A 15736-nucleotide genomic window follows, 5' to 3' on the forward strand; every position below is an offset into this window, starting at 1 on the left:
CAAATATCAAGTTGCTATATTCAATATTGCAAAAGTATTAATAAAATTAGCGATTTTGGCCACATATATTTGACCTCTGACCTTGAAGGATGACCTTGACCTTTCATCACTCAAAATGTGCAGCCCCATGAGATACATATGCATGACGAATATCAAGTTGCTATCTTAAGTATTGCAAAAGTTATTGTAAATGTTAAAGTTGGGGCAAACCAAAAAACCAACCAACAGGCAGGGCAAAAACAATATGTCACCCACTATAGTGGGTGGGGGACATAAAAATTACATTTATATTTCCCAAATGACTGCCATATATTATCAATTGAAGGTTTTCAAACAATTATTTTTGTTGTAAATAAAAAGCAAACTTGACCCGTCATAAATTTATTTAACCTATCATAATGTTACCTTAACCCAACAAAATGCTTACTTAACCCAACATCATGTCATTTTAACCCAACAGAATGTCAAATGAACACAACATAATGTTAACTTTACCAAACATAATTTAAGTTAACCTATCATGATTGACTAACCATACACAAATCTCAGTTTCTCCTAACCAAAAGCAGTTTTGTCGTTCCATATAGGCTGCCCATAAAATACATATAGGATCTGGCACGAGTTGTCATATCATACCATATTTTATTAAACGAGTTAAGGAATTTTGTTAGTAAGCGAGCCTTTGGCAAGCTTACTAATGAATTTCCTGGACGAGTTTAATCAAATATGGTATGATATGACGAGTGTCAGATCTTTTTTATCACATGCTTTTAAATGAGCAAATTAAATAAATATTAACACAAACATTATGATAAATCCCGAATGTTATTTACATTTTGTGACGTCATTTGACGCATTGTAGCAAAATAACAAAATGCGATTAGTCAATAAACGAAAACTAAGCCAAAGAAAAGGCTTAACAATGTTGTATTACACATGTGTAATATAAAAAAATATGTAATGGTTGTATTACATGAGAAACAGGGTATAGCATGTGATAAAAAGGTGGTGAAATTTATCAATCAGTACCAGTGGCTGCTTTAAGAAGTTGCTGGGGACTAGGTGGCGGTTTCATGGTGGAACGGAACGGCGTTGGCATGGTGCTGTTGGCTGAGGCATTGCTCAGACTGCTGTAGGCGTTGCGGGCGGCCTCGGCATTGCTGCGCACAGAAACAAGGTCAGCATGGTTGAACAGCTGGACGGGCTTGATGGAGTTGTTGCTGTATTTTAGCATGGGCTTCTGGGTCTGAAAGAATACAAGAGAAATTTAGTTAAACAGGTGGGCCTTAAAAAATTCCAGAGCTCTAAGTAAACAACTGCCCATTTTTGCCCAATCTGGAAAAGTACCGGTACAAGTGGGAAACATTAGCATGAAAAACCCAGAAATTTGAAAAATTCACAATGTTAACTCTTCAGCAGGGGTGTGAATTGTCCCAAATTTTAAATCCAATCTGGACGGCTCAAATCAGGATTTCCGGAAAATTAACATCCCTATTTCAGATTGGGCATTATCTTTCTTTTCAATCGCTTAATACTTAATTTAACAAATCCATCTTAATATTCTTTTTGATGTAATGTTCAGAATCAGTGCTCATTTTATTTTTTTCCTAGCAGATAATGCAATTTTGAAAAGAATTTGACGCAACAATGCTTCCTTTCTGGAGCTTTTTGGATCTCAATAGAGAATTCCGTATTTTTCCAGGTGCCTCAAGGGTGCTTAACAAAAAATGAAAAAAAAATACTGCCACAGGTATGCTCACTCTCGGTTTGGAGAAATCTAATGACAGAAAAGAGTTTTGTAAAACAAGTATCTTCCCTTTACATCACACAGATATGCCTCTTTTTGTAAAACTGGCCCCTTTACATCACACAGATATGCCTCTTTTTGTAAAACTGGCCCCTTTACATCACACAGATATGCCTCTTATTGTAAAACTGGCCCCTTTACATCACACAGATATGCCTCTTTTTGTAAAACTGGCCCCTTTACATCACACAGATATGCCTCTTTTTGTAAAACTGGCCCCTTTACATCACACAGATATGCCTCTTTTTATAAAACCGGCCCCTTTACATCACACAGATATGCCTCTTTTTGTAAAACTGGCCCCTTTACATCACACAGATATGCCTCTTTTTGTAAAACTGGCCCCTTTACATCACACAGATATGCCTCTTTTTGTAAAACTGGCATGACTTCTTTTCCAGAGCTCCCGATACTTTTTTTTTTAGTCATGGGGTATTTACTAATGAATTTTGAATTCCTGCATAAAATACAAACAGAAATATGTTTCAGACACATTTTGCATTACAACGCTGCATTTATTAGCACCGTATTCATAACACATGACATGTGTTAAATAACACCAAACGCAGCAGCTGTCGCTGTCAGTGAGTTCAAGGGCACAAAGTTACTATTTTAACATTCATTTTTTGGTACTGCTCATTATCAGAATGACCTGGGGCCGTATTCCAGTAGCTTCTTAAGTTTCCACTTAAGTTAAGAAATTTCTTAAATAAATTTCTTAAGTTAAATTTGAAATGTAAAAACACAAAACATGAGACACTTATTAATTCTCTTTTAAAAAAATTGCTTTAAGAGTTAAAGGTTTTTCTATTATTTGACCTAGTGACCTAGTTTTTGACTCCAGGTGACTCAAATACAATCCCACCCAGATTTCATCAAGATAAACATTCTGACCAAATTTCATAAAGATTGGATGAAAACTGTGACCTCTATTGTCTATACAAGGTTTTTCTATTATTTGACCTAGTTACCTAGTTTTTGACCTAGTGACCTAGTTTTTGACACCAGATGACCCAAATTCAATCCCAACCCAGATTTCATCAAGATAAACATTCTGACCAAATTTCATAAAGATTGGATGAAAAATGTGACCTCTACTGTCTAAACAAACAAATTGTTGATGTTTTTTCTATTATTTGACCTAGTGACCTTGTTTTTGTCTTCAGATGATCCAAATACAATCCCAACCCAGATTTCATCAAGATAAACATTCTGACAAAATTTCATAAAGATTGGATGAAAACTGCGACCTCTATTGCCTTCACAAGGTTTTTCTATTATTTGACCTAGTTTTTGACCTAGTGACCTATTTTTTGACCCCCAGATGACCCAAATACAATCCCAACCCAGATTTTATCAAGATAAACATTTTGCAATACTTTCATAAAATAAAGTTATCAAAATATGTTCTCTACTTTTTTACATAAATGAATTTACTTTTGGGTTATTTTAGGACAAGGTAGTATTTCTTTCTTATTTTTTTTACTGACGACGCATGTTTTAAGTACCGGTATACTAAATAATTGTGTCAATAAGTCCTGACATGGCTTTACATTTCACAGTGTCATCACATTTTAACCCAACTTATACAGTGTGATTTAAGATTGTGTGTCACTATAATTATGTATATTACAGAAATTGTCCCAGATACCAATTAAAGAAATATTCAAGATGGCAACCTTTTTAAGTGGACTGTGGCTAAACCCTTACCCTAACAGACTCTAATAATATATGATAACATACATGTACACCTCATATGATTTGATAATGCATACAGTCACATGAAGTCAAGTACTGATAGCTCAAATCTTTATCTGTAAATTGTAGGTACAAAGTAAAATATTAGTTGATTGACGACACCAGTTGAAGATGTGTAATTTAAGGCATAAATATTTCTATTGAATATTTATACTAAGGTTATCAAGATGGCTACGTATTCTACGTCAACTGTGGCTAGTGGCTCTGATTCATTTATTGACTTTTGTTGTTTCCCCTGTTCAGAGCACAAAATTGACCAGTGGGCTGACTTTTACTGCGAAAACTGTCAGAAATTTTATTGTGCAAAATGTATTAATCTGCATAGTCAGTTGTTTGGGACACATGTGACATACGGAAGGGGAGACACAAGTAAGTGGCCAGTGGCCAAGGAAGTGGAGGATTTCCTTCAGAAGTGTGACCTTCATGACGACAAACATCTGGAAATGTTTTGTGAGGACCACAGTCAGCTGTGCTGCACTAATTGTGCTTTCCTCAATCACAGGTTTGTCAGACACATATTTGCTTTTAAATTTTTTTTTTGTCGTAAGAGACTATTCAATACAGCCTTATTCAGATTTCAAGTTAATTTTTGTGAAATGAAATTTTATATGATGACTAGTATTAATAATGTGTCTGTTAAAAATAGAAATCAGTATTAAAATGAAGACATTCCATATCTTATTACTTGAAAATAGCATTAAAAAACTACAACAAAACACGATTAACGAAAGTTCATACATATTATTGCATAATGGCAATGTAAACCACATACAAATATTTAAATATTAATTTCCATTTAGACAATGTGCTAAAGTAACACTGATATCCGAGTCAGTAAAAGGATCTCCACCAAACTTGCAGCAACTATCAAGAAAAATCCAAAGCATTCTTGAAGAAATCAAGAAACTTCAGAATTATTGGGATACCAACATGCAGTCTTTGCAGGCTTCATACGACAAACAACTATATGTAATACATGACACACGCAAAAAAATAAATAGTATTCTAGACAAAATTGAAAAAAACACTATGAAAGAGCTAGATGATAAGTTGGCCAGTCTGAAAGCATCTGTCAAGACTGATGCAGACAATTGCAGCAAACTCAAAAATGAACTCAAGCAACTCAATGATGCAATACACGACATTGTTGGTAAGAGTAAAGCAGAACTCACATTTATTGCAAGTAAGAAATGTATGGAAAAGATTAAGCAGTCTGAAACATATCTGAAGCAGAACTCGTTTCAGGTTGAAAGTTCACTGACATTCCAGGCAGACAGGGATTTTCAACAGTACTTGTCTAAATTGTCAGGTCTGGGGAAGACTGTACTCAGTACCAAGGAAACATTAGTGTTAGTTGATCCAGACCAGGCACTCACTGTACAAGGGAAGTCAGAGTATAATGTGAGCCTACAGAGTGATTCAGATAATTGCTTTATTGATGCCGTTTGTGTTCTCTCTGAGGATCAGATCCTTGTTGCAGATGGTTTTAATAAAAGAGTTAAGCTACTCAATCATCATTACCAGGTGGTGGGTCATTATGATTTAAATGGTTTTCCATGGGACATGTGTAAAATCACACCAAGTGAAGTAGCTGTTACTGTGCATGACACTAGGACACATTATAAGGTCCAGTTTGTCTCTGTGAATGGTGGGCAGCTGGTTAAGGGCAGGATGTTACAGTTTCAACATGACTGTATTGGTATTGCTCATATTATGCAAGACCTGTATCTCACTTCTGGCACTGCACTTTACAAGTATTCAATGAAAGGAGCCATGTTGACTAAGTTGTATGAAGATACATCAGACGAGTTAACAGGTAACATTTGATGGATATATTCAGGAAACATTTGAAAATATCATATGAAATAATACAATAGCATTAAGCTTTATATATACATATTAACACAAAAGTCATTTGTATTTTACCTTTGCCAGTTTCAGGCAATTATGTTTGCAAATAACTGACATATTAATTTCACTATAAGTAAATGAAAACTCCTTAATATTAAAGTCCTTCCTTTGCTCAAGTATTTTCTTGCCTTTTTCATTACTGTATATGACTTTTTCATTGGTAAAGAAAAATATTTTAAATAAATCCTCTAAATAATAATGTCAGAAAGCTCAGACTATGTACTGTAAACGTATAGAAATTCGTCGGTATGAATTTTCTGGGTTTAATAAAAAAAAACTATTTCGTTGACACGTAATTTCGTGGATTTCAAATAAAAAAACAACTAATTTGTTGATACGTAATTTCCAGGATCTCAAATTTTTGGGGAAGACTGACCGTCATAATAATCAAACTTTTATTAAAACAACCAGAGTAATAACAAAGCATAATCTGCTAATCTGTATTGACAGCAAGACTTGAGGTTAATGTGCACTGAAGCCTGAAAGTGTTGCCGATAATTGTCAATAAGAGGGATACAGCGGCGCACTTGTGGGTCCACGTTCGCTAATTGCCATCTATGTTGTTTTGACAATATTAGTAATTCTCAGCGCAATCGGTCCCCTAGTAGTAACGATTGAGTAATAAGGTCCCCAGAATACACGTGTGAAAACTGTAATGTCTCTTTTAACTTTAATTGGCACTAATTGACATATGTGATAAATCTGCAAACTGTTAATTTGACGACGTCACGTAAAAGAGAACAATCGTTGATGTACAGTTTAAATTCCATGCTTGATTTAAAATGTATTATTAACCAAACACTTATCAAGAAAACAACATATTATATTAACTAGCATATTTCAATCTAACAATGTCTCTTTCAAAATGGTTGAAAACGGGAACAGTTCAGACATGTTCTCCTACTTTAGCAGGATTGCCCGACCCTGCAAAGGCTCAGTCTTTGACTGAATTAGCATTATTGACACAAGCCGCTAACGATTCAGTGGAAGAAATGGTTAATGGCCGTGTATGGAAGCGTATAAACAAGAGCTGTCACTAGGACAGCGCTCTCGACTATTCGAGTGCTTGACAGTATAACGTAAGCCATCATGGAGAGGGGGGTATAATGTGGCAGTGTGGTCATTAAATAGATGATCTTTCAAAAATAAGAAAAAAATATAAAAAAATAATATATAATTTTTTTTTTGGGGGGGGGGATTCTGGGGTGGAGCGTGGGGATGGTTTGGGTGGAGTCCATTGTGGTATGTCAGGTAAGTGTTGTTTTGTCAAAGTATGAATCAAATCTGATCATAAATAAAGAAGTTATGGCAATTTAAGCAAAATTTATTAATTTGACCTTGAGAGTCAAGGTCATTTCAAGGTCAAGGTCAAATTGAACTTGCCAGGTACAGTACCCTCATTATAGGAAGAAAATATTTGAAGTTTGAAAGCAATAGCTTTGAAACTTTAGAAGTCAAGTGGATCTAAACACAAAATTTAACAAAATATTCAGTTACTAAGACAAAAAAGGGCCATAATTCTTAAAAAATGCTTGATACAGTTGTCTGCTCTTGTTTATAGATTGGGGTCATGCTGGTAAAGAAGTTTGCAAAATATGAAAGCAAACTTTAACATAGATTTATCAATAATATGCATATTCTAAATGGAAAAAGGGCCATAATTCTTACAAAATGCTTGATACAGTTGTCTGCTCTTGTTTATAGATTGGGGTCATGTTGGTAAAGAAGTTTGCAAGATATGAAAGCAATATGTCAAGGAACATTGAAAATATTTGAGGTGGTACGCAAACTTTAACATAGAGTCATCAATAATATGCATATTCTAAGTGGAAAAAGGGCCATAATTCTTATAAAATGCTTGATACATTTTTCTGCTTTTGTTTATAGGTTGGGGTCATGTTGGTAAAGAAGTATGAAAAATATGAAAGCAATATGTCAAGGGATATAATAAATATTTGGGGTGGTACGCAAACTTTAACATTTGCACGCTCACGCTAACGCTAACGCCGGGGTGAGTAGGATAGCTCCACTATATATATTTCATATATAATAGTCGAGCTAAAAATGTATAAATAATCGTTGGTACTTGAATTCGTGGTTCAGCGGACCAACACAATCCACGAAAATTTGTACCACACGAAATTTAATGGTTTTACAGTAAGTGAGTAAATGTACTTATTTAGTGTATGTAAGTGCTGTTCATTCCATAGGGTTTCAGCATTATATAATTATCCTTGAATACATGATTCATTTTAAGAAAAATCATGCTTTATTAATGACAACAAATAGCTGGGGTGAATAAGTGTAAGAGTGTCTTTATTAACATAATGATTCTGTTAATAACTAACTACAATGATCCTACTCTCTTTACAGTATTGAAGTGTGCAGTGAGTCCTCCTGGTGACACGATATTTATCACCAACTATTCCCATCACAAGGTCCTCACACTGGCCAGAGATGGCACAGTTCTCCAAGCCTTCACAGACCCAGACCTACAACACCCAAGCGTTATACAAGTGACTGCTCTGGGACAGGTTCTGGTGTGTGGAGAATCATCCAGCACTATCATTCAGCTGGATGGGGAAGGCAAGAAGAAGCTGGCAACTCTTGCTACCAAGAGGGATGGACTTAATCACCCACTCTCAGTCTTCTACAATAGGAGCACAGCATCCATCATTGTGGGACAATTGTCTAGCGATAACATCCTTGTGTTAAGAGTAAAATAGGTGTTTTTTCACAAGTTTAAGTACAAAGATTTCGGAACATGTACTTAACATGAATTCTTGGCCACACCAAACTTGTATTCAGTATTACGTTTCATCACATAATTCACATGGATGATTTATTGTCTTGCCTACTAATGTCAAATCATGAATATGTTTGAAAAGGTACATTTATAATTAACTTTGAGAGCATGGATCTATTATTTAGTGTTTTGTTTCAATGCATAATTCTTGCGGGATTATATATTGTGTTTCAATACAATTTAATATGTGCTACCATCTATTGCTGATAATTTTTTTTCCTTTTCAATCGCATATAATCAGTGTATTGTTGTTTTCTTGATATATATCTTAAAAATGAATAACATGTACATACATGATTCTTGTATTCAGTATTACGTTTCATCACATAAATCACATGAATGATTTAATATTGTCATGCCTACTAATGTCAAATCATGAATATGTTTGAAAAGGTACATTTATAATTAACTTTGAGAGCATGGATCTATTATTTAGTGTTTTGTTTCAATGCATAATTCTTGCGGGATTATATATTGTGTTGCAATACAATTTAATATGTGCTACCATCTATTGCTGATAATTATTTTTCCTTTTCAATCGCATATAATCAGTGTATTGTTGTTTTCTTGATATATATCTTAAACATGAATAACATGTACATACATGATTTTTTTGGTGGTTATGTTCTATAATATTTTTGTGTAATTGTTATGCACAGTAAAAAGAACGGCAGAGTGCAAATAAGGAGGGAAGGTTTTACATTTTCATTGTATTATTGAACAGTCACCATGTGTTCTGTCCTTAAAAATATAAAGTTATTTAGATTGACAATTATGTATTGTACAGACTTCTTTAATTGTTGTTTTTAGATTTTACTTGTTGATTACAGTTATATATGTATTTACTAGTGTCATTCATGCTATCTGCCTTTACTGTTCACTATGTTTTGCTGAATAAATTAACTTTTAATTATGTTCACATGCCCCTTTGTCCTTTGCATTTTCTTCCAATCAAATATACAAATATTTGCATTATCTGTGTTAACTACATGAATAGACACTATTTTGTGTATTAAAGTTACATTTCCAAACACGTTGTATGACTCATATATGCCAGTAATTTTTTAAAGTTTATTTTACAGCCTGTGCTATCGATTTGGAAAAATAGTGTGATAATAAATGAAATCAGGAAAAAATAAACATTATTAATATGATTATAAATAACAGTTTTCCAATTCTTTATACGAGCATGTTTAACTGCATTTTAAACTTGTTATTATTAAGTGCCAAAGAATATTATTGCTTTATAATAAACTCAATAAGCCAACTAAGGAGTCTAACGGAAAAGTTTGGCATCTTTTAGGGGAAATTTTGATAAGAATTTTTGGATATTTTTTCTTTTGCCATTCTGAAACAGCCTGAAAGAGGCTGTAATTTGGGACAAAAAAGATCACTGTATGCATTTGCAGTGCGTGCTTTATCAGTGGTTTTTGGGGTTGTGGGGGATGGGGCCTTTAGCCCTTACGTGGGGGAAATTTTACATGCGATTTTCCACTTAAGGGAAAAAATTGTGCCTGTTTTTTCCTTAATGGGGAAATATGTTAAGAGTCTTACTTTTACTGTGTAATGGGTTAAAAAAATCAGGGGTTTTTTTTAGAAAAAGGGGAAGACGCTGGACGCTGGGTAAAAGGGGAAAAAAGAGCGCAATAGAGACATATTTTGGGAAAAATAAAAACTGTTCATTTCAACTCTATAACTCACCTACAGACTTCAGGGGGTTTTTTTATAGAAAAAGAGACATGTGTCTGACCTTTTTGTTTTTAAACACATGAACAAGTATGATATTAAAGTCAAAGTCCTAAATAAAGTTGCACTGGTAGATCTAATAATGGGAAATGTTTTCAACTGGGGCCGGGGGACGATGTCAATATTGTGATTTCAATTTCATGATGAATGGGTAGATGATTTAGATCTGCTACAGTATTGGAAGGGAAAGGTGCGGCAGCTGCCGATTGTGTACTTTCACTTTCACAATGTTCTATGTGGATTACATGTACCTCCGAATCCTGCTGGGTTTCAACGGTTTTTGATGATTCATTCTTAAAAAATGCGTCGACGCAATTAATATTTTCCGAGTCCGAACGTTTTATTTTGTTCCTGTATGAACGCCAATTCTGAAACTTTTTCTGTTTTAACGTTTATATCTTGGCTTTCATATAACCCGGATTAAAATTCGACTGGTTTCCGGTAATTAATTGACGAAACACCCTTCTCGCGCAAGACCGGAATCCAGTAAAATAGTCACATGATTAATACGATTAGTTGCCCGGTTTTCATGACGTAATTTAAGAGCTATATTTAGAATCACTGGTATTCCTAGATTTGAGTGTTCGTCGGGAGAGAGCGAGCGAGATCGTTGTACATGGTACAAATTGGATAAGTGTCGACTTCCCAAAAGAAAAAAATTTCTTAGAGGGTTAAATATTATATTTTGGTGAAAAATTATATTTTTGGAGGGGAAATTGTATTTTTAGGGGAAAAATTCTGGCAGGGGAAGACGCCGAATATCGGCGTCACTTTCTAAGTAAAAAAAACCCTGAAAAAGACTGTTATTTTCTTAATAGATTAATGTTTCTGGTTAATTTACATTTCATAACTAGAAATGGCGCAGCAGAGGCCGACGCGTATCCCCACACCGCATGTTTGACCCAGGGGGAACCTCAGGGTTGGTAATGGGGCCATGCATAGTTGAGATTGACCGTATTGTTATAAGAGATGTTCAGTATCAATTGGAAGTGAATCGGTGTAGAAATGAAGAAGTTCATGTAAAATAACATAAAACAAGAGATGTGTTTGTTAGAAACACAATGCCCCTTCCTGCGCTGCTTTGATTTATTTAAAAAAAAATTATCATTGGGCAGGTTCATTACTTACCTCCCTTTGAAGCTTATTACGTCCCTTGGATTTGTTTCTTTGACCTTTGACCTTGAAGGATGACCTTGACCTTTCACCACTCAAAATGTGAAGCTCTATGAGATACATATGCATGCCAAATATCAAGTTGCTATCTTCAATATTGCAAAAGTTATGGCCAATGCACCATACCGGGGGCATAACAAGAGCACCGCATAACGGGTGCCACGCTCGGCTGCGAAAGCTTGTCAGAATTATTTTTTTTAGAGGTCACAGTGACCTTGACCTTTGACCTAGTGACCCAACAAGAGATGTGTTTGTCAGAAACACAATGCCTCCTATTGGGCTGCTTTGAAATAAAATTGCTATTTATCATTTGGCAGGTATAGAAATCATCTCCCTTTAAAGCTTATTACTTCCCTTGAATTTTGTCCAATCCAAGGGGGGGAGGGGGGGGGGGAGGAGGGGGGGGGGGTCTCACAGTCAATTATGACCATGTCAGACATCACTGACAACCAAGGCCTGTGGTTTAAAAGAGCCAGAGTTGATTTCTTTTTCATAAAATTATAAATAATCAAAATAATAAATCTGTACAGTAACTGTGAAAAGAACTTCAATTCTTGGTAAGGAAATATAAAATAAGAGATTTATAATTATATAAATTACTTCCCTTGAAAATAATTGTCTCTAACAAATCTCTATTTTTAGTAGCAAATAATTAAAAGCCACTACCGTAACTGTGATTGACCACTCGAAATGTGCAGCTCCATGAGATACGCATGCATGCCAAATATCTAAAGTGGCTATGTTCAATATTGAATAATTATCTCCCTTTTAAAAGCTTATTACTTCCCTTAAATTTGTATTTTTTACCGTAGACCGTAAAGGATGGCCTTGACCTTGACCTTTTACCACAATGTGTTTGTCAGAAACACAATGCCGCCTACTGCGCCGCTTTGATTTATTTAACAAAAATATATATACGTGGGCAGGTCAGATAACCATGTCCATTTAAAGCTTATTACTTCCCTTGACTTTTTTCGACCCTAGACATTGAAGGATGATGTTCACCTTGAAATTTTACCACTCAAAATGTGCAGATCCATGAGATACACATGCATGCCAAATATCAAGGTGCTATCTTCAATATTTAAAAAGTTATGGCCAATGTTAAGGTTTTAGCTCGACGCCTACGGCGGAGAGCAGACGTCGGACGGTGGATGACGAGCTGGCTATGACAATAGCTCGGGTTTTCTCCGAAAACAGACTCGCTAAAAAAAGAGTGAAAATCTCTGACTCGGCCCCTTCCCAACCCCCATAACTTTTGACCCAGGGGTCTGATAAAAATTCCAAATAGTGCAGGGTCACACATATGCTCATAGCTACCATGTGTGTAAGTTTCAAGGTTCTAGTGCTTATAGTGTAGGAGATAGTGGTCAGGACGGACGGACAGACGGCGGAGATAACCACAATATCCCCACGCTTTTCAAAAAGCGTGGGGATAACTACTTGGCAATAACTGACTGCGGAATTGTTGCCATAATTTTCAGAATTAGAATGCACTGGTGATGCAATAAGGATTTCACTAAACTCAAACGGTTCTGTTGCATCATGACCATCTTGGATGGGACTGACTGTGGCTGACTTTGTCAGAGTGATCTCTTCTTGCTGCAGACTGAGTGGACTAACTACCTGGTCACTACACTTTGGTTTTGTGAAGAAAGATGTAATGACAGAGTTATTCGCACTTTTTTTTTGGGGGGGGGGGGGTTCGGTAGCTTTTCCAGTTGTGCGACATTATGGTGACAATTAACGTAAAGCTAGTTGAAAGTTATCGTAAATCGGCCAAGGGAGGTAATAATTGTCGTAAAATGTATACGGTACTGTACGGCGTGTACGGGATGGGAACCATAATTGGACGGGTACCAAACGTTGTTTTCTATGATTCCGAGCGAATTTGTTGTAAAATTCAATTGTTTTGAACTGTTTTATGGAGGGGAAAAAGCTTCCACTGGGGGAATTTTTCGGTCCGGAAAGGGGAAAAAACCAGCCTAGATTGCTGGGGAAAGACGCCGATATTCAGTAAGGTAAAAAAAACCTGTTTCTTATTATTCAAAAACTGCCAAACCCATTTTGAACGGCACTTATAATAAAACAAGAGGGCCATGATGGTCCTGAAAGGCTCACCTTATACCAATAGGTACTATTGTTGGTTTGAAATCAGGGCTTTTTTATGATTTTATAGCCGCTGTTTGGTCATAGTCACAATGTCAACAAGAGGGCCAAGATGGTCCTAGTTCGCTCACCTTTTTTTACAGGGCCTTGTTCATTGCTTACCATTAGTTGAAAATTCAGTACTCTAGAGCATATTAGATTGGTTCTCTTCTGTTCACTTTTGCAGTGTGAGCATATGATTAATTCTGATTGAGTACTGTCCATTTGCATGGGTTTTTTGCAATGCAAACATTTGCAAGTAATGCTAATTCTACATGTGTTTACAAGGTTTTTGTAAGATTTGGACCTAGAAATGTGGCCTCTAGAGTGTTTACGAGGTTTCTCTATAGCCAAATAATGAATACTGCCCCGACCACTGGCTGCCATGTTTTTTTCAGTTTCGAACTTGATCGAGGTATCATTTGGACAAATCTTCTGACCAAGTTTCATGAAGATCGGACAAGAAATGTGGCCTCTAGAGTGTTAACACGGTTTATCTATAGCCAAAAAATGAAAACTGCCCCGACCACTGTTTTTCAACGGACCGGAACCACTTTTGAACTCAACCAACATATCATTAAGACAAACATTTTGACAATGTTACATGAAGATTGGGCATGAAATGTGACCTCTACAGAGTTTACAAGGTTTTTCTTTTTTTTTAACCTAGTGACCTAGTTTTTGACCAAGCATGAACTAGTTTCAAACTCGATCGAGGTATCATTGGGACAAATCTTCTGTCCAAGTTTCATGAAGATCGGACAAGAAATGTGGCCTCTGGAGTGTTTACAAGGTTTCTCTATAGCCAAATAAGGAAAACTGCCCCGCCGACTGGCGGCCATGTTTTTCAAAGGACCGGAACCCTTTTTGAACTCGACCAACATATCAGTAAGACAAACATTTTGACAAAGTTACATGAAGATTGGGCATGAAATGTGACTTCTACAGTGTTTACAAAGTTATTCTTTTTTTTTACCTAGTGACCTAGTTTTTGACCCAGCATGACCCAGTTTCGAAATCGATCGAGGTATCATTGGGACAAATCTCCTGACCAAGTTTCATGAAGCTCGGAAAAGAAATGTGGCCCCTTGACTGTTTACAAACCAAATGTGGACGACGGACAGACGGACGACGGACAAAGACCGATCACAAAAGGTCACCAAAGCAATCAGGTTAGCTAAAAAGTCAGTCTGTTTTTTCCAAATCAAGTCCCTAAAGTGTATGACCAATCATCACAAAAGTTATATTGCTAGGCCGGGAATCGAACCAGTGAACCCCGCTGTGTGCTCTAACAACTGAGCTAGCCAGTCTACTTTCCAGCTGTTTCCAGCAATACATGTATTTGCTTTTTCAATGTACATGTAACTAAAAAACTTACCGTGGTAAAACTGGAGAAAAGCAAGCAAAACAGAATGATATTTCTGGTTCCAAACCTACCTGCAAAAGACATAGACAATTACAGAATACTTTCTGTTATGAAACCAGTATTCTTTCTGGTAAAATTTGGGAAGGAAAGTGACCCCATTCCCAATCTCAAAAAGTACAAATTTCCAAAATGACTGCCCACAATGCCAATTTAAGGATTCTAATAAACAAAAAAAAAGTCTTGAATTTTTTTTAACATAAACATCAAAATTACATTATCAAGCTTTTTTCGTTAAACCTTTGCAAATACAATTTTAAAAACACTTCTATTCCCAGTTGTATATTATTTGCCAGCAAAAACACAGCTCTTATTTTCCCAATTTTAGTCAAAATAGAGCTGGATAGGGAAATAAACTAAATTTATTTTTATTTATTTCATTTCTTTATATTTTTATTTTTCGAAAACCTCCAATTATGAATTTTAGGCAGTCAACTGGGGAAAATATACACTTTTTAACAGTAGGAATGGGGTTAAAATACAGACCCAAATTTGACTAAAATATCCACTAAGCCATGAAACCTACCTGCTGTCTCAAAGGTAGCTGCTTCTTCAGGGACAGGTCCTCTAGGCTGGCCGTCAACTTGGCTACATTTGGGTCGGCCATTGAACACCTGTGGGGGCTGGTAGAGGGGTCAACACCCAGGGCGTGGGAGGGGGGGTGGGCTTGGGGGGAGGAACTAACCCTCCCTCTGGGGTCAACTTAGCGATACTTGTTGCATGGTGCAGAGCTTACATATTCTGAAAGAAACAAAAACATAAATAATTGTATCCATTTTTAAGTACAGTTTTTGTTTTACTCAGCTTGTACTTTAAATAGTTTTTCATGTAAGCTGCATGTAATGGCAGTATTTTAAACTGAATTGTTTTCTTCAAGTTCCGAGTTATATATTAAGCTAAACTAGAAATGGCGCGGCAGAGGCCGACGCGTATCCCCACGCCGAATGCTTGACCTAGGTGTGCC

General features: G+C 36.0%; 4 protein-coding genes across 8 annotated transcripts in view; 2 read left to right on the top strand and 2 right to left on the bottom strand.

Moving 5' to 3' along the window:
- LOC127855742 (succinate dehydrogenase cytochrome b560 subunit, mitochondrial-like) overlaps positions 1 to 15736 on the top strand; it is a 171179-nt gene that overhangs the window by 128287 nt on the left and 27156 nt on the right. The gene's annotated exons all lie outside the window — the stretch shown is intronic.
- Positions 1 to 15736, bottom strand: part of LOC127854541 (tubulin monoglutamylase TTLL4-like) — a 724238-nt gene that overhangs the window by 38064 nt on the left and 670438 nt on the right. The gene's annotated exons all lie outside the window — the stretch shown is intronic.
- Positions 1 to 15736, bottom strand: part of LOC127855739 (uncharacterized) — a 32920-nt gene that overhangs the window by 2098 nt on the left and 15086 nt on the right. Inside the window, exons 2-3 of the mRNA XM_052391536.1 lie at positions 15299 to 15513; positions 1030 to 1246 (exon numbers count right to left, since the gene is read on the bottom strand). Coding sequence (XP_052247496.1) covers positions 1030 to 1246; positions 15299 to 15379 — 298 coding nt within the window. The 5' untranslated portion in view covers positions 15380 to 15513. The remainder of the gene's footprint in view (positions 1 to 1029; positions 1247 to 15298; positions 15514 to 15736) is intronic.
- LOC127855724 (uncharacterized) overlaps positions 3732 to 15736 on the top strand; it is a 663610-nt gene continuing 651605 nt past the window's right edge. Inside the window, exons 1-4 of one of the 5 annotated variants that reach the window (XR_008037659.1) lie at positions 3732 to 4067; positions 4366 to 5381; positions 7850 to 8364; positions 8676 to 9201. Coding sequence is in view for 3 of the 5 variants with exons in the window: in XM_052391516.1 (XP_052247476.1) it covers positions 3733 to 4067; positions 4366 to 5381; positions 7850 to 8202 (1704 nt within the window). In the remaining 2 variants the exon portion in view is untranslated. Of the gene's footprint in view, positions 4068 to 4365; positions 5382 to 7849; positions 9202 to 15736 lie in introns of those variants that run through there. The other 4 variants (XR_008037660.1, XM_052391516.1, XM_052391515.1 and 1 more) reach the window with 4 other exon arrangements.

This window comes from Dreissena polymorpha, chromosome 13 (genome assembly GCF_020536995.1).
Source record: "Dreissena polymorpha isolate Duluth1 chromosome 13, UMN_Dpol_1.0, whole genome shotgun sequence".
Taxonomy (NCBI): Eukaryota; Metazoa; Mollusca; class Bivalvia; order Myida; family Dreissenidae; genus Dreissena; species Dreissena polymorpha.